This window comes from Oncorhynchus kisutch, linkage group LG25 (assembly GCF_002021735.2).
Source record: "Oncorhynchus kisutch isolate 150728-3 linkage group LG25, Okis_V2, whole genome shotgun sequence".
Taxonomy (NCBI): domain Eukaryota; kingdom Metazoa; phylum Chordata; class Actinopteri; order Salmoniformes; family Salmonidae; genus Oncorhynchus; species Oncorhynchus kisutch.
Window position 1 is genome coordinate 18,046,105 of NC_034198.2, and position 21,343 is coordinate 18,067,447.

The window sequence follows — 21,343 nt, forward strand, 5'->3', positions numbered from 1 at the left end:
CGTTTTTTCCGAATTCCCAGTTGTCTTGAACGCTGTATTTCGGCAAGGCGGATTCTCAGCAACTGTATTTACGTCAGATGCCCTAATTTATTATATTGCACTGGTGAGCTACATTTACTTTTAAGTGGAATGTTAGCTAGAATTATATATGTGAAAAGTTGTACCTTAAATCCGTTTGGCTAGTATCATAAAACTGTAATGTTACTCATATTTCGACTTGATAGCTGTCTTTTTACTGTAATCATGGTTACAAAGTAACGTGAGCTAGCTACATTAGCTATGTGTTAACGTTAGCGCCATGGATAGTATCTACTGTGATGTCATTCATTTGATATAGCTAGGCTAGCTACAAACTGCTGGCTTTGCTATAGCCTATGTAGCATCGTTTGACCCACTCACCGTATGGCATCAAATGACAACATCTCATAGTGTATAACGTTAATTCCTTTGTAATGGTCGAGTTGCTCATAATGTCCAACTGTCACCATGGTCATTCTCCTAAATATACAGTATATATACCGTGTATATATACAGTATATATTAGGTTATATATATATGTATATATACAGTGGGGCAAAAAAGTATTTAGTCAGCCACCAATTGTGCAAGTTCTCCCACTTAAAAAGATGAGAGAGGCCTGTAATGTTCATCATATGTACACTTCAACTATGACAGACAAAATGAGAGAGAAAATCCAGAAAATCACATTGTAGGATTTTTTATGAATTTATTTGCAAATTATGATAGAAAATAAGTATTTGCTCAATAACAAAAGTTTATCTCAATACTTTGTTATATACCCTTTGTTGGCAATGACAGAGGTCAAACGTTTTCTGTAAGTCTTCACAAGGTTTTCACACACTGTTGCTGGTATTTTGGCCCATTCCTCCATGCAGATCTCCTCTAGAGCAGTGATGTTTTGGGGCTGTTGCTGGGCAACACAGACTTTCAACTCCCTCCAAAGATGTTCTATGGGGTTGAGATCTGGAGACTGGCTAGGCCACTCCAGGACCTTGAAATGCTTCTTACGAAGCCACTCCTTCATTGCCCGGGCGGTGTGTTTGGGATCATTGTCATGCTGAAAGACCCAGCCACGTTTCATCTTCAATGCCCTTGCTGATGGAAGGAGGTTTTCACCCAAAATCTCACGATACATGGCCCCATTCATTCTTTCCTTTACACGGATCAGTCGTCCTGGTCCCTTTGCAGAAAAACAGCCCCAAAGCATGATGTTTCCACCCCCATGCTTCACAGTAAGTATGGTGTTCTTTGGATGCAACTCAGCATTCTTTGTCCTCCAAACACGACGAGTTGAGTTTTTACCAAAAAGTTATATTTTGGTTTCATATGACATTCTCCCAATCTTATTCTGGATCATCCAAATGCTCTCTAGCAAACTTCAGACGGGCCTGGACATGTACTGGCTTAAGCAGGGGGACACGTCTGGCACTGCAGGATTTGAGTCCCTGGCGGCGTAGTGTGTTACTGATGGTAGGCTTTGTTACTTTGGTCCCAGCTCTCTGCAGGTCATTCACTAGGTCCCCCCGTGTGGTTCTGGGATTTTTGCTCACCGTTGTTGTGATCATTTTCACCCCACGGGGTGAGATCTTGCGTGGAGCCCCAGATCGAGGGAGATTATCAGTGGTCTTGTATGTCTTCCATTTCCTAATAATTGCTCCCACAGTTGATTTCTTCAAACCAAGCTGCTTACCTATTGCAGATTCAGTCTTCCCAGCCTGGTGCAGGTCTACAATTTTGTTTCTGGTGTCCTTTGACAGCTCTTTGGTCTTGGCCATAGTGGAGTTTGGAGTGTGACTGTTTGAGGTTGTGGACAGGTGTCTTTTATACTGATAACAAGTTCAAACAGGTGCCATTAATACAGGTAACGAGTGGAGGACAGAGGAGCCTCTTAAAGAAGACGTTACAGGTCTGTGAGAGCCAGAAATCTTGCTTGTTTGTAGGTGACCAAATACTTATTTTCCACCATAATTTGCTAATTAATTAATTAAAAATCCTACAATGTGATTTTCTGGATATTTTTTTCATTTTGTCTGTCATATTTGAAGTGTACCAATGATGAAAATTGCAGGCCTCTCTCGTCTTTTTAAGTGGGAGAACTTGCACAATTGGTGGCTGACTAAACACTTTTTTGCCCCAGTGTGTGTGTGTGTGTGTATGTATATATGTATGTGTTTTTTTTTTTTTTACTATTTTCTACATTGTCGAATAATAGTGAAGACATCAAAACTATGAAATAACACATATGGAATCATGTAGTAACCAAAAAAGTGTTATTCAAAGTAGCCACCCTTTGCCTTGATGACAGCTTTGCACACTCTTGGCATTCTCTCAACCAGCTTCATGACTTAGTCACCTGGAATGCATTTAAATTAACAGGTGTGCCATGTTAAAAGTTAATTTGTGGAATTTATTTCCTTAATGTGTTTGAGACAATCAGTTGTGTTGTGACATGGTAGGGGTGGTATAGAGAAGATAGCAGCCATATTTGGTACAAGACCAAGTCCATATTATGGCAAGAACAGCTCAAATAAGCAAAGAGAAATTACAGTCCATCATTATTTTAAGACATGACGGTCAGTCAATCTGGAAAATTTGATGTTTTTTTGCAATCAAGTGCTATGATGAAACTGGCTCTCATGAGGATCGCCACAGGAAAGGAAGACCCAGATTTTTTTCCTCTGCTGCAGAGGATAAGTTAATTCAAGTTATCTATCTGCACATCAGATTGCAGCCCAAATAAATGCTTCACAGAGTGCAAGTAACAGACACATCTCAATATTAACTGTTCAGAGGAGTCTGCAAGAATCAGGCCTTCATGGTTGAATTGCTACAAAGAAACCACTACTAAAGGACACCAATAAGAAGAAGAGACTTGCTTGGGCCAAGAAACACAAGCAATGGACATTAGACCGGTGGAAATCTGTCCTTTGGTCTGATGAGTCAAATTTTAGATTTTTGGTTCCAACCGCCCTGTCTTTGTGAGATGCGGTGTGGGTGAACGGATGGATGATCTCCACATGTGTGGTTCCCACCCTGAATCATGGAGGAGGTTTGCACTTATTCCCACTATCATTTGTTTTTCAACAGGACAATGACATGAAACACACTTCCAGGCTGTGTAAGGGCTATTTGGATGAGGGATGGAGTGCTGCATCAGATGACCTGGCCTCCACAATCACCTGCCCTCAACCCAATTGAGATGGTCTGGGATGAGTTGGACCGCAAGTGAAGGAAAATCAGCCAACAAGTGCTCAGCACATGTGGGAACTTCTTCAAGACTGTTGGAAAAGCATTCCTCATGAAGCTGGTATAGAGAATGCAAAGAGTGTGCAAAGCTGTCATCAAGGCAAAGGGTTTGAAGAATCTAAAATATATTTTGATTTGTTGAACACCTGTTTGCTTACTACATGATTCCATGTGTGTTATTTCATAGTTTTGATGTCTTCACTATTATTCTACAATGTAGAAAATAGTCAAAATAAAGAAAAATTGTGACTATCGCTAATAGAATAAACACACCTTGAATTACATACCCATAGTAGAGAAGAGGAGAACATCTTTCTCACGATGTCAACTTTACTTCTCAACTCCTAATATCTAATAGGCTGTGTTCACAGGCGGTTGGTGGCACCTTAATTGGGGAGGATGGGCTCGTGGTAATGGCTGGAGCGGAATTGGTGGAATGGTATCAAATACATGGTTAGCCAGCCATTAGTATGAGCCGTCCTCCCTCAGCATCCTCCACTGGCTGTGTTAGAGTTTACACTTCCTTTTCCAATTGTAGTGTGGGGAGGTCAGAATAATGCAAAATCTATTCATTTTAAAATGTTGATTACATCTCCTTGGCATTCACCTGATGATAAGATGTGAATTATATATTTTTTGCTAACATATGATGGGGGTCGCCGGTTTGCCTGGGCGGTAGTCCCTGGGCAAGAAAGGTTTAAGACCCCTGTCCTAATTGGCTCTTTGTCTAGGGATGCTGTCGATTAATAAATAAATGAACATGTTACAGTAGGCCAGTACACAATAATGTGACAGTATCATGGCTAGCTACAGCATGAAGCAATCTTAGAATCAAGATTGAAATCCTTATGCATGTTATGTAGCTACTGTATCAGCAACCTACATCATGTCCAACTTCTCCCATTCATTTCTCTCCACAGATCTGAAGAGGTGTGTTCTGTTTACAGATCTACTGGAGGGATGGAGACCCATAATTTGTCCTGTGCCATTTGCTTGGACCGCTTCAAAGTCCCAGTCACCATCCCATGCGGTCACACCTTCTGTCGAGACTGCATCACGACTCACTGGGACACCAAGTCCAAGTCCGACATCGGGCCGCATTGCCCTATCTGCAATGAGAAATTCCCCACTAGACCCATCCTAAAACGCAACGTGTCCCTGTCCGTCCTGGCTGAGGCCACAGCGAACAGTGCCGGTGCATTCGGTAGAGACACTGTACCGGTTATGAGGGGCGACATGGCCAGAGCCACGCCCCTGATTCTGTGTGACCGACACAAGAAGCCCCTGGTGTACTACTGCCGGAAGGACAACATGTGTGTGTGCTGCGAGTGTGCCATCTCCGAGTGTAAGAACCACGAGAAAGTGCTGGTGGAGGCTGAGAAGGAGAACCGAGAGGTGAGTGTCAGACAGACCGTAAGTGGCTCCTATGTTCTTGTGACTGTCACAGAGATGAACAAAAACAAAATCTGCCACAGCCCCATTGGCTGCCTGTGACCCAACACTAACTCCTGGAAAATACTGATACTATATATATATATATATATACATATATATACACACTATATTCTCTCTGATAGGTCAACATTTGTGTGCTGCAAATGTCATGAAATTGAATTCATACTCTGCTGCATATCCTACACACTCATTGTGGTATTGTCTATCTGAACAGTTACTACTGAGGAGGAAGAGTGTGGAGGTGGGAATATGTATGGAGAAGACTGAGAGGAGCATCGCTGAGCTGACGGAGAACATCACCAAAGCCAAGGTAAAGTTGATTTTTACAGTGACTGTCCCTACATCTTCATATTGAAAGTACCATAGTCAATGGATAGGCCTTATGGTTCATTGTGAAAAGGTTTCCTCTACTTCCAAAGTAGATTTGCCGGATATTAGTCGCATTGTTTCAAATTAGGGCTGTGACGGTCATGGACATTTGGATGAAGGTTATTTGTCAGCCATATGACTGCAGCCACTTTATAATCATTCAGTATATATTTTTTAAGACGCATATTTTGTCCTCTACTCCTGAATGCAGGTGCTACTGCTGAACGGGGTGCGTTGTCTAGGCAGCCTCAGACTCGTTTTCTACAACACCTTGCTTGTTTCAGCAAAGTTTAATCACGTTGTAAATGGGGATGTAACGATTCACATAGGCATCTGTCCATGATTCAAATGTTTAAGATACAAGTGCATCAGTCTGCGGACACCAACCCAATCCAAATGTAGCATGCATAGGTCAGAAAAATTAATTCAAAATGTTCACAAAAATCCCGGTTCACAAAAATGTTTGGTACATTTTTCTACCTTCTGAAAATACCTCATCTTTTGTGACAACTGTCAAAGACTCCAGCCACCCAAGCTATAGACTGTTCACTCAGCTACTGTTCGGCAAACGGTACCAGGGCATTGGCTCTCGGACGACCAGGCTCCGAGGCAGCTTCCACCCCCAAGCCATAAGACTTCTAAAGAGCCAGACTGCTAAATAGTCAATTAAGGGTACCCAAACTATCTTCACTGACTCTGTCTTGGACTGACCCTACACACACTCACTAGACTATATAAACACAAACCATATACACACACACAACATTGACAGCCCACACTATGTTAGGTTCTAAATAACAGGGTAAAAACAGACGGACAACTATAAAACCTCAAACCAAGTTTATTCACCCAAAGGGTCAGACAGCTGAACAGACAAAGATGTGTTTCCACCAGCACAAGTGTATATACCTCAATTTGGGTGAAGACTCTTCCTTCCCTCTAAACATTACATCTTTATTGCTAGGCAGGAAGTTAAGTAAATGCGGGTAAAAAAAATAAAAAATCCTTCTCCCTTAATGTGACCTGGCCTGACCTAAACCACAGCTCTCCACCCTTAGTGACTGCAACCATGTGATTGCCTTAACTTTACTCAGTACATTCCAAGCTTAATTGACTCCACCATATACATTCCTCCTACAGATTAACTTCTGGTGTAGAAACCAGACTGTGGCACTCATTTCAATAGGATACCTGATGATTAACAATATTTCAAGTTTAGAAATCAGAACCCATCAAATATATATGCACACACTTTTATAATCATAATTTGCTGCTGCTGCTCTGTTCTTTATTTTACTCTTATTATTATCTATCCTGATGCCTAGTCAGTTTACTCTGCTTTCTGGCCTCAAGTACCTCGTACCTTTGCACATATACAGTGGGGAGAACAAGTATTTGATACACTGCTGATTTTGCAGGTTTTCCTACTTACAAAGCATGTGGAGGTCTGTAATTTTTATCATAGGTACACTTCAACTGTGAGAGACGGAATCTAAAACAAAAATCCAGAAAATCACATTGTATGATTTTTAAGTATTTCATTTGCCTTTTATTGCATGACATAAGTATTTGATACGTTTCCTGTAGTTCTTAACCAGGTTTGCACACACTGCAGCAGGGATTTTGGCCCACTCCTCCATACAGACCTTCTCCAGATCCTTCAGGTTTTGGGGCTGCCGCTGGGCAATACGGACTTTCAGCTCCCTCCAAAGATGTTCTATTGGGTTCAGGTCTGGAGACTGGCTAGGACACTCCAGGACCTTGAGATGCTTCTTACGGAGCCACTCCTTAGTTGCCCTGGCTGTGTGTTTCAGGTCGTTGTCATGCTGGAAGACCCAGCCACGACCCATCTTCAATGCTCTTACTGAGGGAAGGAGGTTGTTGGCCAAGATCTCGCAATACATGGCCCCATCCATCCTCCCCTCAATACGGTGCAGTCGTCCTGTCCCCAAAGAATGATGTTTCCACCTCTATGCTTCACGGTTGGGATGGTGTTCTTTGAGTTGTACTCATCCTTCTTCTTCCTCCAAACACGGCGAGTGGAGTTTAGACCAAAAAGCTATATTTTTGTCTCATCAGACCACATGACCTTCTCCCATTCCTCCTCTGGATCATCCAGATGGTCATTGGCAAACTTCAGACGGGCCTGGACATGCGCTGGCTTGAGCAGGGGGACCTTACGTGCTCTGCAGGATTTTAATCCATGACGGCGTAGTGTGTTATTAATGGTTTTCTTTGAGACTGTGGTCCCAGCTCTCTTCAGGTCATTGACCAGGTCCTGCCGTGTAGTTCTGGGCTGATCCCTCACCTTCCTCATGATCATTGATGCCCCACGAGGTGAGATCTTGCATGGAGCCCCAGACCGAGGGTGATTGACCGTCATCTTGAACTTCTTCCATTTTCTAATAATTGCGTCAACAATTGTTGCCTTCTCACCAAGCTGCTTGCCTATTGTCCTGTAGCCCATCCCAGCCTTGTGCAGGGCTACAATTTTATCCCTGATGTCCTTACACAGCTCTCTGGTCTTGGCCATTGTGGAGAGGTTGGAGTCTGTTTGATTGAGTGTGTGGACAGGTTTCTTTTATACAGGTAATGAGTGGAGAACAGGAGGGCTTTTTAAAGAAAAACTAACAGGTCTGTGAGAGCCGGAATTCTTACTGGTTGGTAGGTGATCAAATACTTATGTCATGCAATAAAATGCAAATTAATTACTTAAAAATCATACAATGTGATTTTCTGGATTTTTGTTTTAGATTCCGTCTCTCACAGTTGAAGTGTACCCATGATAAAAATTACAGACCTCTACATGCTTTGTAAGTAGGAAAACCTGCAAAATCGGCAGTGTATCAAATACTTGTTCTCCTCACTGTACCTGGTACTGGTACTCGCTGTATGTAGCTCCATTCTTGTGTATTTTAGTTTATTCCTCGTGTTACTATTTTATTTTTAAACTCTGCATTGTTGGGAAGGGCTCATAATTAAGCATTTCACAGTAAAGTCTACACCAGTTGTATTCGGCGCATGTGACAAATAAAATTAGATTTGATGCGTCCTCCCCTTCACTGTCAGAACTACATGTAACTGTGTTGACAGTCATTTATCTACAAGTCATTTTGCATGCCGAACAACCCCAGGCAATATCGGTAGCCTAGTCAAACTGCGCACTGTGCCCAGCATCACTCACTGACCGGCGCGAGGTAGGAGGCCTGTTCCTGATCTTGCACATATGAGTGGCACCTTTATGATTCAAATGCTAAAATGGCATGCCTGATATTAGGTTTTATTTTTAAAATTACAACCTATGTAATTTGCTAGGTTATTATCTATGCGCTGTTGAAAATTGTGTTTTGCCGAAATAAAAGTAAGATACTGGAGACAACTCTCATCTGGCTATACTCAAAGATTGTCTATTATATTGACAATATATTTGAGTGACTGCTCTAACAATGGAAATACATGTCCTCAAAGATGGAAGACATGCGGGAAGAGGCGAGATCAGGTGGGACCATTCTAGCCAATGAGTGAGCAAATACGTGTGTCAACAACAGACCATGGAGATGACATGACAGCATGGGCAGCGCCATTGAGCCCATCTCAATTTTAAAGTAATAAATGTTCACATCACTGCACTCTGTACTCATCTGTAAGCTGGTCATCTCTGTATACCCATCGCAGACCCACTGGTTGATGCTTATTTATAAAACCCTCATAGGCCTCACTCCTCCCTATGAGATATCTACTGCAGCTCTCATCCTCCACATACAACACCCGTTCTGCCAGTCACATTCTCTGAAAGGTCCCTGAAGCACACACATCCCTGGGTCGCTCGTCTTTTCAGTTCGCTGCAGCTATCGCCTTGAACGAGCTGCAACAAACACTTAAACTGGACAGTTTTATCTCAATCTCTTTATTCAAAGACTCAATCATGGACACTTACTGACAGTTGTGGCTGCTTTACGTGATGTATTGTTGTCTCTACCTTCTTGCCCTTTGTGCTGTTGTCTGTACCCAATAATGTTTGTACTCCGTTTTGTGCTGCTGCCATGTTGTGTTGCTACCATGTTGTTGTCATTTTGTGTTGCTACCATGCTGTGTTAGCATGGCAGCAACACATGACATGTTGTTGTCTTAGGTCTCTCAACAAATGTAGTGTTGTCTCCCTTGTCGTGATGTGTATTTTGTCTTATATTTTTATTTAATTTATTTTTATTTTTAATAATTTTGCCGTCGTTGTAAATAAGAATTTGTTCTTAATTAACTGACTTGCCTAGTTAAATAAAGGTTGAATAAAAAATTGGCTGATTGCTCCCAACTTGTAGGAATCCCCACCCAGTTGACTACTTTCAAATGGTGGATGCCCTCAATGTCCATGCTAAAACAGGTTATATCAGTGATGAGTCCTTCATGTCTGTGACAACAGGCATAACTCTGATATAAAGTTGTTTTTGGGTAAGTTACATAGATTCTTATATGAGTGCATTTATAACAACCTAACCATTACAAAACTTCTATTAGATCAAATAAGCCTCATGTAGCAAATTAGCTATTATATTTTTTGTTGACCAAATTCGACACTAACCTCCATACAAAAATTCAGGTTTCAGGTTCACCATCAGCAATAGTTTTAGTAGTTTTAGATATACAGGGTGGAGTTGATGATTTCATAACGAGGAAAGCAATCACTTCTGCGAGGTGCACTGCATGGTGAAGCGAGAGGAGGAGAGAAGAGCACTCTGTAAAAACATCCAAATGGTCAAAACCATTTGATTTTGAGATGGGGGGAAATCCAAAGTGCTTTATATTCATTGACTATGTCATTACTAATCAAATCAAACTTTATTTGTCACATGCGCCGAATACAATAGGTGTAGACTTTACCGTGAAATGCTTACTTACAAGCCTTTAACCAACAATGCAGTTCAAGAAAGAGTTAAGAAAATATTTACCAAATAAAGTAAAAAATAATTATAAAAAGTAACACAATAAAATAACAATAACGAGGCTCTATACAGGGGGTACTGGTACCGAGTCAATGTGCGGGGAGGTACAGGTTAGTCAAGATAATTTGTACATGTAGGTAGGGGTAAAGTGACTATGCATAGATAAACAGCGAGTAGCAGGAGTGTAAAAACAAATGGGGGGGAGGGGGGGGGGGGGTGTCAATGTAAATAGTCTGCGTGGCCATTTGATTAATAATTCAGCAGTCTTATGGCTTGGGAGTAGAAGCTTTAAGGAGCCTTTTGGTCCTAGACTTGGCTCTCCGGTAGCGCTTGCCGTGCTGTAGCAGAGAGAAAAGTCTATGACTTGGGTGACTGGAGTCTATGACAATTTTTTGGGCTTTCCTCTGGCACCGCCTAGTATATAGGTCCTGGATAGCAGGAAGCTGAGATACTGGACCGTACGCACTACCCTCTGTAGCGCCTTACGGTCAGGTGCCAAGCAGTTGCCATACCAGGTGGTGATACAACCGGTCAGGATGCTCTCGATGGTGTAGCTGTAGAACTTTTTGAGGATCTGGGGACCCATGCCAAATCTTTTCAGTCTCCTGAGGGGGGAAAGGTGTTGTTGTGCCCTCTTCATGACTGTCTTGGTGTGTTTGGACCATGATAGTTTGTTGGTGATGTGGACACCAAGGAACTTTAAACTCTCGACCTGCTCCCCTACAGCCCCGTCAATGTTAATGGGGGCCTGTTCGGCCCTCCTTTTACTGTAATCCACAATCAGCTCCTTTGTCTTGCTCACATTGAGGGAGAGGTTGTTGTCCTGGCACCTCACTACCAGGTCTCTGACCTCCTCCCTATAGGCTGTCTCATCGGTGTCTGTAATCAGTCCTACCACTGTTTGGTGTCAGCAAACTTAATGATGGTGTTGGAGTCATGTTTGGCCATGCAGTCATGGGTGAACAGGGACTAAGCACGCACCCATGAGGGGACCAAGTGTTGAGGATCAGCGTGGCAGATGTGTTGGTGCCTACCCTTACCACCTGGGGGCGGCCCGTCAGGAAGTCCAGGATCCAGTTGCAGAGGGATGTGTTTAGTCCCAGGGTCCTTAGCTTAGTGATAAGCTTTGTGGGCACTATGGTGTTGAACGCTGAGCTGTAGTCAATGAACAGCATTCTCACCAAGGTGTTCCTTTTGTCCAGGTGGGAAAGGGCCTTGTGGAGTGTGATTGAGATTGCGTCATCTGTGGATCTGTTGGGGCAGTATGCTAATTGGAGTGGGTCTAGGGTATCCGGGATGATGCTGTTGATGTGAGCCATGACCAGCCTTTCAAAGCACTTCATGGTGTTACAGGGTGGTAATCATTTAGGCAGGTTACCTTGTCTTCCTTGGGCACAGGGACTATGGTATTCTGCTTGAAACATGTAGCTATTACAGACTCGGTCAGGGATAGGTTAAAAATGTCAGTGAAGACACTTGCCAGTTGGTCCGCACATGGTTTGAGTACACGTCCTGGTAATCCATCTGGCCCCGCGGCTTTGTGAATATTGACCTGTTTTAAGGTCTTGCTCACATCGGCTTCCAAGAGTGTTATCACACTGTCGTCCAGACCAGCTGGTGCTCTCATGAATGCTTCAGTGTTGCATGCCTCAAGGCGAGCATAAAAGGCATTTAGCTCGTATGGTAGGCTTCCGTCACTGGGCAGCTCGCGGCTGGGTGTAGTAGAATTCAATCTTAATCCTTTATTGATGCTTTGTCTGTTTGATGGTTCTACTGAGGATGTAGCGGGATTTCTTATGAGTGTCTGGATTAGTGTCCCACTCCTTGAAAGATGCAGCTCTAGCCTTTAGCTCAATGCAGATGTTGGCTGTAATCCATGGCTTCTGGTTGGGATATGTACGTACAGTCACTGTGGGGACGACATTGTCAATGCACTTATTGATGAAGACGATGACTGAGGTGGTGTACTGCCCAATGCCATTGGATGAATCCCAGAACATATTCCAGTCTGTGCTAGCAAAACAGTCCTATAGTGTAGCATCCGGGTCATCTGACCACTTACGTATTGAGCGAGTCACTGGTACTTCCTGCTTTAGTTTTTGCTTGTAAGCAGGAATTAGGAGGATAGAATTGTGGTCAGATTTGCCAAATTGAGGGCGAGGGAGAGCTTTGTATGCCTTTCTGTGTGGAGTAAAGGTGGTCTAGAGTTTTTTTCCCCTCTGGTTGCAAATGTGACATGCTGGTAGAAATGAGGTAAAACGGATTTAAGTTTGCCTGCATTAAACTCCCCGGCCACTAGGACCTCCACTTCTGGATGAGCATTTTCTTGTTTGCTTATGGCCTTATACTGCTGGTTGAGAGTGGTCTTAGTGCCAGCATCGGTTTGTGGTGGTAAATAGACAGCTACGAATAATATAGATGAGAGCTCTCTTGGTAGATAATGTGGTCTACATCTTATCATAATATACTCAGGTGAGAAATACCTCAAGACTTCTTTTATATTAGACATCACGTACCAGCTGTCATTGACAAATAGACTGGCCCTCGTCTTACCAGACGTAGCTTCTCTGTCCTGCTCATGCATGGAAAATTCCGCCAGCTCTGTATTACCCGTGTCGTCGTTCAGCCACGCCTCGGTGAAACATAAGACATTATAGTTTTTAATGTCCCATTGGTAGGATAGTCTTGATCATATATCATCCATTTTGTTTTCCAATGATTGCACGTTGGCCAGTAGAACGGATGATCGTAGGAGTTTACTCACTCGCCTACAAATTCTCAGAAGGCAGCCTGACCTCCGCCCCATTTTTCTCCTTCTTTTCTTAAGAAACATTAGCAGCAACATTATGTAGTGAATAAGTCAAAAAATAAGTTACAAACAAAATAGTACAGTTGGTTAGAAGCCCATAAAATGGCAGCCATCCCCTCCGACTCCATTCTAGTGGAAATTAGAATGTTCATCTGTAAACAATACATGTTATACAACACTAGCTCAAACACTTAATCTGCAAAAATGTATTAGTGGGTGATGGTGATTTCCGAACCAAAGTGGCCGGACCAACAAAAAAAACACCCCCTTAATCTGAGGGGGTGTTAGATGGGGGGGTGGTAGATGTTTAGTCTCGTTTTATGGCACAGCTCAGGTCCTTACATAGTACATACATCATTTACATACACACACACTTTTTATTTTATTTAACCCTCATTTTACCAGGTCAGTTGACTGAGAAAACATTCTCATTTACAGCAACAACCTGGGGAGTAGTTACAGGGGAGAGGTGGGAGATGAATGAGCCAATTGGAAGATGGGGATGATTAGGTGGGCATGATGGTGGTGTGGGCCAGATTGGAAATTTACCCAGGACACCGGGGTTAACACCCCTACTCTTATGTCCATTGGTCCTTTGGTTACCACAGAGTCAGGGCACCTGTTTAATATCCCATCCGAAATACAGCACACCCTACACAGGGCAATGTCCCGAATCACTGCCCTGGGGTATTGAGATATTTTTTTAGGTCAGAGGAAATAGTTCCTCCTACTGTCCCTCAAACACCACTTTCAGCAGCATCTGGTCTCCCATCCAGGGACCGACTCTGCTTAGCTTCAGTGGGAAGCCAGCATGGGGATGCAGGGTGGTATGCTACACGCGCGCACATGCACACAGTCTTGTGACACACAATTCAGTCCCATTCAAAATCTTATTTTCCCTAACCCATACTCTTAACCTAACCCCAAAACCTAACCTTAACCCTAAACCCTAAAACCTTAACCCTCCTAATTCTAACCCTAACACTAATTCTAATCTTAAGCCTAAATCCACTAGAAATAGCATTTGACTAACAAAATGTCCAGAGTTGGTCAAATCTTTGTTTACTATTCTTGTGGGGACTTCTGATCCCCAAAAGAATAGTTAAACACTTCCACCTCCACAAACACACACACACACACACGAGGCCCTTGTCTACATTCCGAGAGTCACATGAACTTGTGGATACCATTTTTATGTCTCTGCGTGCAGTTTAAAGGAAGTTGCTAACTAGCGCCAGTTTAATTGCTAACTAGCGTTAGCGCAATGGCTGGAAGTCTATGAGTTCAACTGACTCTGGTGAAGTAGATAAAGGGCCTCATTGCCAAAATCCCGAAGTGTCCCTTTAACCCTGAAACTTTAAACCTAAAATAGCTGGTCCTGACAAGATAGGAAAACAAGTTCACACACACATCAAATCAGACAAATCCAGCTCAGAGAGGCCCAGCTCATGAGCTCCATCAGCAGCAGATTTGAATTGGAAAGTGAATGTGTCTATGCAACAAATGTTTGTTCATCGAATCGCAACTAATCGCATCGATTAGTTCTCTATTCAAACCGGTTCACTTAAAACTAAAACGTATCATTCCTGTATCGTATCGGAGCCAATGTATCTAGGTACGAATTGAATCCACTTGAAAGGGAAAGATGCACATGTAAAAAAATATGTAACTGTGGAAACACTCAGCCGCACGAATGCATTCAGCTGTTCGTTTAAAACATAAAATAAAAGTTTTTTTTAAATTTCATGACGGTCTTCATCTATAATCTGCAGCTACACAAGCCAGCCCTAATTTCAATATTGGTTTATTGGAAAGTTGACACCTCTCACTGCAGTCAAAACTACAATCCTAAATACGTCTACTATCCTTGTCTCCATATGGTAAATGTTTCCCCTCTTACTGTTCTCACTTCCAACTTCTCCCCCTCTGTAGGTGACACTGCAGCAGACCTCCCACTGGGTGAATGCCAAGTTCTCCATGCTGTTGAAGGTGCTAGCAGAGAAACAGGAGTCTACAGAGAACTTCATTGAGCAGGAGGAGGCAGCTTCCCTCTCCCAGGGGGAGGCTAGGTTGGAGGAGCTACAGGAGAGGGCCAAGCAACTCGGGGAGCGCCAGAGCCAGATCGCAACTCTTCGCAACCTGCCCGACATCCAGCTAATACAGGTTAGCATTGACATATTTTCCCAAATAGATTGGATTTTTACCGGCATACAGAATGACCTATCCCCAAAAACAATATGCTGATCATTTATCTCAGAGCTGGTATTCACTGCTATAAAACTTGCCGGTTAGGAGACTCAAGCCTAGTGTGCACAGAGCAGAGTAATAGAAATGTTTAAAAAGATTGATAATCTTGATATTTAGCACTGACGCCGTTCCCTCCTGATTCAGGCAGCATCCTCTTTTTACAGACCATTGATATATTCTACTCCCCAGTAAACAAATCACATCAGGATATAACAAGATTGAACCCAAGTGCAGACTCAGACGAGGAGACAGCGATAAGGTTACCAAGGTATTTATTGAAAAGCTGGGGGAGATGGGGTGCAGGCCAGGGGGAGCTCGGGCGGGTAGCAGTGAACCAGGAACTGAGGCTGGGGTAAGGGGAGTAGGGGCAGGGTAAGCAGGTCTGGAGCGGAATCCAAGGAAGCAGTAGAGCAGGGGTCCAGGGCAGGGAAGCAGGATTGACGAGACGAGGGACTGGCGACAGGGACCAGAGTCAGAGCAGACGGAACTGTAGAGTAGAGAAAAGCATCGTTAGGCTAGGGAAAACAGGCACCACAGGATAATAAGATCTATGCAGAAACAAACGGCTTGAAATGCAGACTGACTGAGCAGAGGCTACAATCTGGCAGCGTGGAAGTGGCAGTCCTGAGTATTTGTAGAGGTCTTGATTATGGAACAGGTTGCAGCTGGTGGGGATCTGCTCTGACTCCAGCACACCTGTCTCCACTCACACAATCAGATACACCCACACAGAGAGAGCACTGGAGGGCTTGTGGCAGGTTAGGGAGACACAAGATGAGAAGTAGAGGGCGTGGCAGGGGCAGATGTAACACTACCATTGTTTGGGGAAGCCTGGGACTGTACTTCATTAGTCTCCAAATACTCTAGAGCATCAACTAGATTCAGGCGCAGGTAATAGAACATATTTACTTATAATTTGTAGACTGCAAAATGACAGCAAGAAGCCCAAACATATAAAATATTTGACTAAAACAATCATTTCAAGCATGGTTTACGATCACATTTGTCTATTATGTGTGGGAATAATTGGAGCTGGAGCACTTGGAGCTTATTTCCTGGTGTTTTTACAGTCTTACAGTGCATTCAGAAAGTATTCAGACCCCTTGACTTTTTCCACATTTTGTTACATTACAGCCTTATTCTAAAATGGATTAAAACAAAAAATATCTTCAATCTACACACAATTCCCCATAATGACAAAGCAAAAACTGTTTTTTATTTTTTATTTTAGCAAAAAAATAAATGAAAAACTGAAATAGCACATTTACATAAGTATTCAGACCCTTGAAGCACCTTTGGCAGCGATTACAGACTTGAGTCATCTTGGGTATGACGCTACAACCTTGGCACACCTGTATTTGGGGAGTTTCTCCCATTCTTCTCTGTAGATCCTCTCAAGATCTGTCAGGTTGGATGTGGAGCGTTGCTGCACAGCTATTTTCAGGTCTCTCCAGAGATGTTCAATTGGGTTCAAGTCCAGGCTCTGGCTGGGCCACTACCATAAAGCCCTGATTGGTGGGGTGTTGCAGAGATTGTTATCCTTCTGGAAAGTTCTCCCATCTCCACAGAGGAACTCCAGAGCTCTGTCAGTGACCATCGGGGTTCTTGGTCACCTCCCTGACCAAGACCCTTGTCCCCCGATTGCTCAGTTTGGCTGGGCGGCCAACTCTAGGAAGAGCCTTGGTGGTTCCAAACTTCTTCCATTTAATAATGGAGGTCACTGTGTTCTTGGGGGCCTTCAATCCTGCAGATTGTTTTTAGTACACCTCCCCAGATCTGTGCCTTGACACAATCCTGTCTCGGAGCTCTACGGACAAGTTGTAGAAACATCTCGACGATGCGCAATGGAAACAGGATGCACCTGAGCTCAGCTTCGAGCCTCAAAGCAAAGGGTCTGAATAATTATGTAAATAAGGCATGTTTTTTATTTTCAATACATTTGCAAACATTTCTATAAACCTGTTTTCACTTTGTCATTATGGGGTATTGTGTGTAGATTGCTGAGGATTTTTATTTTTTTAATCCATTTTAGAATACGGCTATAACGCAACAAAATGAGGATAAAGTCAAAGGGTTTGAATTCTTTCCGAAGGCACTGTATACGGAGTATACCAAACATTAGGAGACCCTACTAATATTGAGTTGTACACCGCCCTTTCGCCCTCAGAATAGCCTCAATTCGTCACGGCATGGACTTTACAAGGTGTCGAAAGGCACAGGGATGCTGAACCATGTTGACTCCAATGCTTCCCATAGTTGTGAATCATTCTTGTTACACACAGGAAACTGTTGTGTGAAAAACCCAGCAGCGTTGCAGTTCTTGAGTCAAACCTGGCACCTACTACCATTCCCGTTCAAAGGCACTTATATCTTTTGTCTGGTTCATTCACCTTCTGAATGGCACACATACACAATACATGTCTCAATTGTCTTAAAAATCCATCTCGATCCTTCATCTACACTGATTGAAGTGGATTTAACAAGTGACATCAATAAGGGATCATAGCTTTCACCTGGACTAACCTGGTCAGTCTGTCATGGAAAGAGCAGGTGTTCTTAATGTTTTGTAAGCTTAGTGTGTGAGGATGTATTGTGGCAGACCAGGGGGTTTGGTCAAGACATTTACACAGATCAGACACGGACAGTATGATTAGCTCGGTTTCAAGGGTGTTTATTTAAATAATAAATCAAAAAAGAAAAGGATAGGTCTCCCCCATGAGACCCTCTCCGGGATACCGTCTTGCTGTATCCTGTCTGGCACAAAAACTGAACTCCCGCCTCATACCTCTGCAACCGTCACCAACTATACAGGAGTCCTTTCTTCCCCCACTCTCTCGTGTGCTGCCCTTCTGGCAGCTTTATGGGCTTTGCACAGCTGGTGAGCAATCAGCCCTTGATTACTCACCAGCTCCCAATCAGCCCTGGCACCTCCAGCAGATGGAGCCATCGCCTCGTGATGTATACTCAGTCTTTCACCAGGCATCGACCAGGCCTCGACGAGTCTCCCCCTGGTGGCTGACCTGCTGTATGCCACAGTGTATATGCACTACCGTTCAAAAGTTTGGGGTCACTTAGAAATGTCCTTGTTTTTGAAGGAAAATAACATTTTTTTGTCTTTTGTCCATTAAAATAACATCAAATTGATCAGAAATATAGTGTAGACATTGTTAATGTTGTAAATGACTATTGTAGCTGGAAACGGCCGAGAGACCCCCGGCGAACCCAAGCATGTCATGAAATACATTCATGATTTCTTTCTCAATGCGGGCGCAGGTTCGTGTGCAAAGTATATAGTTATTATAGGTGAGAGTAGTTTCTGAATGTGACTGTTAAGTGTCTGTCTCTCACTCTCTCCCCCTCTCCATCTCTTCTTTAACAAGCATCCATGTTGTTGTCAATCCGCTAGGGACCTGTTTTCAGCGTATTAGGTCTCCAGTCAATAACCGGTGCAGAGTGTATGTTTATCCTGTGTTCCCATTTAATTAGCTAGTAAATAAATAATCTAACCAATTTGTGTCGCGCTTGTTTTTTTGTGAATTTTACCCCTTTTTCTCCCCAATTTCGTGGCATCCAATTGTTTAGTAGCTACTATCTTGTCTCATCGCTACAACTCCCGTACGGGCTCAGGAGAGACGAAGGTTGAAAGTCATGCGTCCTCCGATACACAACCCAACCAAGCCGCACTGCTTCTTAACACAACGCCATCCAACCCAGAAGCCAGCCACACCAATGTGTCGGAGGAAACACCGTGCAACCTTGGTTAGGGGGCACTACGCCCGGCCCGCCACAGGAGTCGCTGGTGCGCGATGAGGCAAGGATTTCCCTACCGGCCGAACCCTCCCTAACCCAGACGACGCTAGGCCAATTGTGCGTCGCCCCGCGGACCTCCCGGTCGCGGCCGGTCACGACAGAGCCTGGGCGCGAACCCAGAGTCTCTGGTGGCACAGCTGGCGCTGCAGTACAGCGCCCTTAACCACTGCACCACCCGGGAGGCTACGGCTCGGCTTTTTGCAGTTGCAAGGAGGTTACGACTGTTCAAAATGATGATATGATACGAGGTTATGATTAATAAGTTGTCTGGTTATAGATGTGATAGCTAAGAGTTGAATAGAGTTGAATTCAGGAGATGGTAACTCTTTAAATAACCACTGTCGTGGTGCCCCAGATCCTAATGAGTTAATTGTTACTTGGTTCATTCAAATCAGGTAACAATGACACATAGTTGGTTAATTAGTTGAATAACAGTCTTCAGATTAATATTAAAGTTAAGTCACGACATTATCATAGTAGCCTATCCAGTCCCAAGTGAAAATACCAGTCATCGGAAGGCAAGTCCGAGTCCCCAATGGCCGAGACCAAGTTTAGTCAAAATACATTTTTAAAAAATAATAATAAATAAATAAAAAAATTGGGATTCGAGTCGTACTTGAGTACTACAACATTGCATAAATCACATACATAAAATATATGTACATGTTAACACTATGTAGCTTTGGGATAAAATTCCCATATTGTATTATTATTGACAATCAAACTATATCATTTTCCTCCTTTGCTCTGTAGGAGTCTCGGCTGGTGGAGGTCCCTCGCATGAAGGACATTCCAGTGGATGTGACCCCTAACCTGCAGGAGAGGCTCAGCGGGGTGACAGACGTCCTCTCACGGATCTCCAAGCTAGTGTCTGAGGACCTGGAGAAGGCTGTGTCTACAGCTGTGGGGCAGGACAAGCAAGGTAACCTAACCTCACTGTATGAAGGAGGAGGCTGTGTGTAAGGTCAGGACAAGCAAGGTAACCTAACCTCACTGTATGAAGGAGGAGGCTGTGTGTAAGGTCAGAACAAGCAAGGTAACCTAACCTCACTGTATGAAGGAGGAGGCTGTGTGTAAGGTCAGAACAAGCAAGGTAACCTAACCTCACTGTATGAAGGAGGAGGCTGTCTGTAAGGTCAGAACAAGCAAGGTAACCTAACCTCACTGCAGGAGGAGGCTGTGTGTAAGGTCAGAACAAGCAAGGTAACCTAACCTCACTGCAGGAGGAGGCTGTGTGTAAAGTCAGGACAAGCAAGGTAACCTAACCTCACTGTATGAAGGAGGAGGCTGTGTGTAAGATCAGAACAAGCAAGGTAACCTAACCTCACTGTATGCAGGAGGAGGCTGTGTGGAAGATCAGAACAAGCAAGGTAACCTAACCTCACTGTATGAAGGAGGAGGCTGTGTGTAAGATCAGGACAAGCAAGGTAACCTAACCTCACTGCAGGAGGAGGCTGTGTGTAAGATCAGAACAAGCAAGGTAACCTAACCTCACTGTATGAAGGAGGAGGCTGTCTGTAAGGTCAGGACAAGCAAGGTAACCTAACCTCACTGCAGGAGGAGGCTGTGTGTAAGGTCAGGACAAGGTAACCTAACCTCACTGTATGCAGGAGGAGGCTGTGTGTAAGGTCAGGACAAGGTAACCTTATTGTATGAGGAGCATATTGTCTTACTTTGCCGAGGTAAATGCTCTATATTTAGCTGCTCTATATTTAGCTGGAGCTGTGTGTGTTGTTTTAATGGATAGTCATCTCTAAACTTTTAAAATGTCTGTCTGTGGATCTCCCTCCTTTTCCCCATCCCCATCCCCCCACCTCATCTCTTCCCTAGGTTCTCCCCAGGATAAGCGCCCTGTCCTGGCTGTGGTCCCCAGTCCTGCTGCTCCATGCCACCCCGCTGGGAAGGAGGGCCTCAGTGAATGTATGTGGTCGTTCCTTACTTTAAGATAAAACGTTCAGATACCAACACAGTAACTGTAAATAACAACATCTATTTTCTTTCTGGAATCTATAATTAGTAACCTGAATGATGTTCAGAAGTTTACCAACATAAGTGATCTATCACCTACCCTTTGTTTTAGAGCTAATTTAGACTAATAAACTCTACACCTAAATGTCTTCTCACATGCTACCTCCCACCTCCTCAGACCGCTGCACCCTGACCTTTGACCCTCGCACAGCCAACAGTCACCTGCTCCTCTGCCAGGAGAACCTACGGGCGGAACACCTGACCTCTGGGCCGCGCCCTGTCCCAGCCCACGAGGCTCGCTTTGACCACACCTGGCAGGTGCTCTGCTTCCAGGGCTTCAAACACGGAAAGCACTACTGGGAGCTGGAGTTGTCCAAGCCATGGGCCTACCTGGGGGTAAGAAGATGTGAAGGCCATGGCAGCCAAATGATGTGTAAATATTTGTATATACTGTATAGAATTGTGCCCGTGTCTTTAG

General features: G+C 43.8%; 1 protein-coding gene and 1 long non-coding RNA gene across 2 annotated transcripts in view; one reads left to right on the forward strand and one right to left on the reverse strand.

Moving 5' to 3' along the window:
• The window catches only part of trim65 (tripartite motif containing 65), a 25,672-nt gene continuing 4,329 nt past the window's right edge, over positions 1–21,343 (forward strand). The window contains exons 1-7 of the mRNA XM_020460812.2: positions 1–103; positions 4,188–4,662; positions 4,937–5,032; positions 14,773–15,003; positions 19,651–19,819; positions 20,728–20,817; positions 21,044–21,261. Coding sequence (XP_020316401.1) covers positions 4,228–4,662; positions 4,937–5,032; positions 14,773–15,003; positions 19,651–19,819; positions 20,728–20,817; positions 21,044–21,261 — 1,239 coding nt within the window. The 5' untranslated portion in view covers positions 1–103; positions 4,188–4,227. The remainder of the gene's footprint in view (positions 104–4,187; positions 4,663–4,936; positions 5,033–14,772; positions 15,004–19,650; positions 19,820–20,727; positions 20,818–21,043; positions 21,262–21,343) is intronic.
• Positions 15,343–21,343, reverse strand: part of LOC116357463 (uncharacterized) — a 14,687-nt gene continuing 8,686 nt past the window's right edge. Inside the window, exon 2 of the long non-coding RNA XR_004205447.1 lies at positions 15,343–15,574. This is a non-coding gene — a long non-coding RNA (uncharacterized LOC116357463). The remainder of the gene's footprint in view (positions 15,575–21,343) is intronic.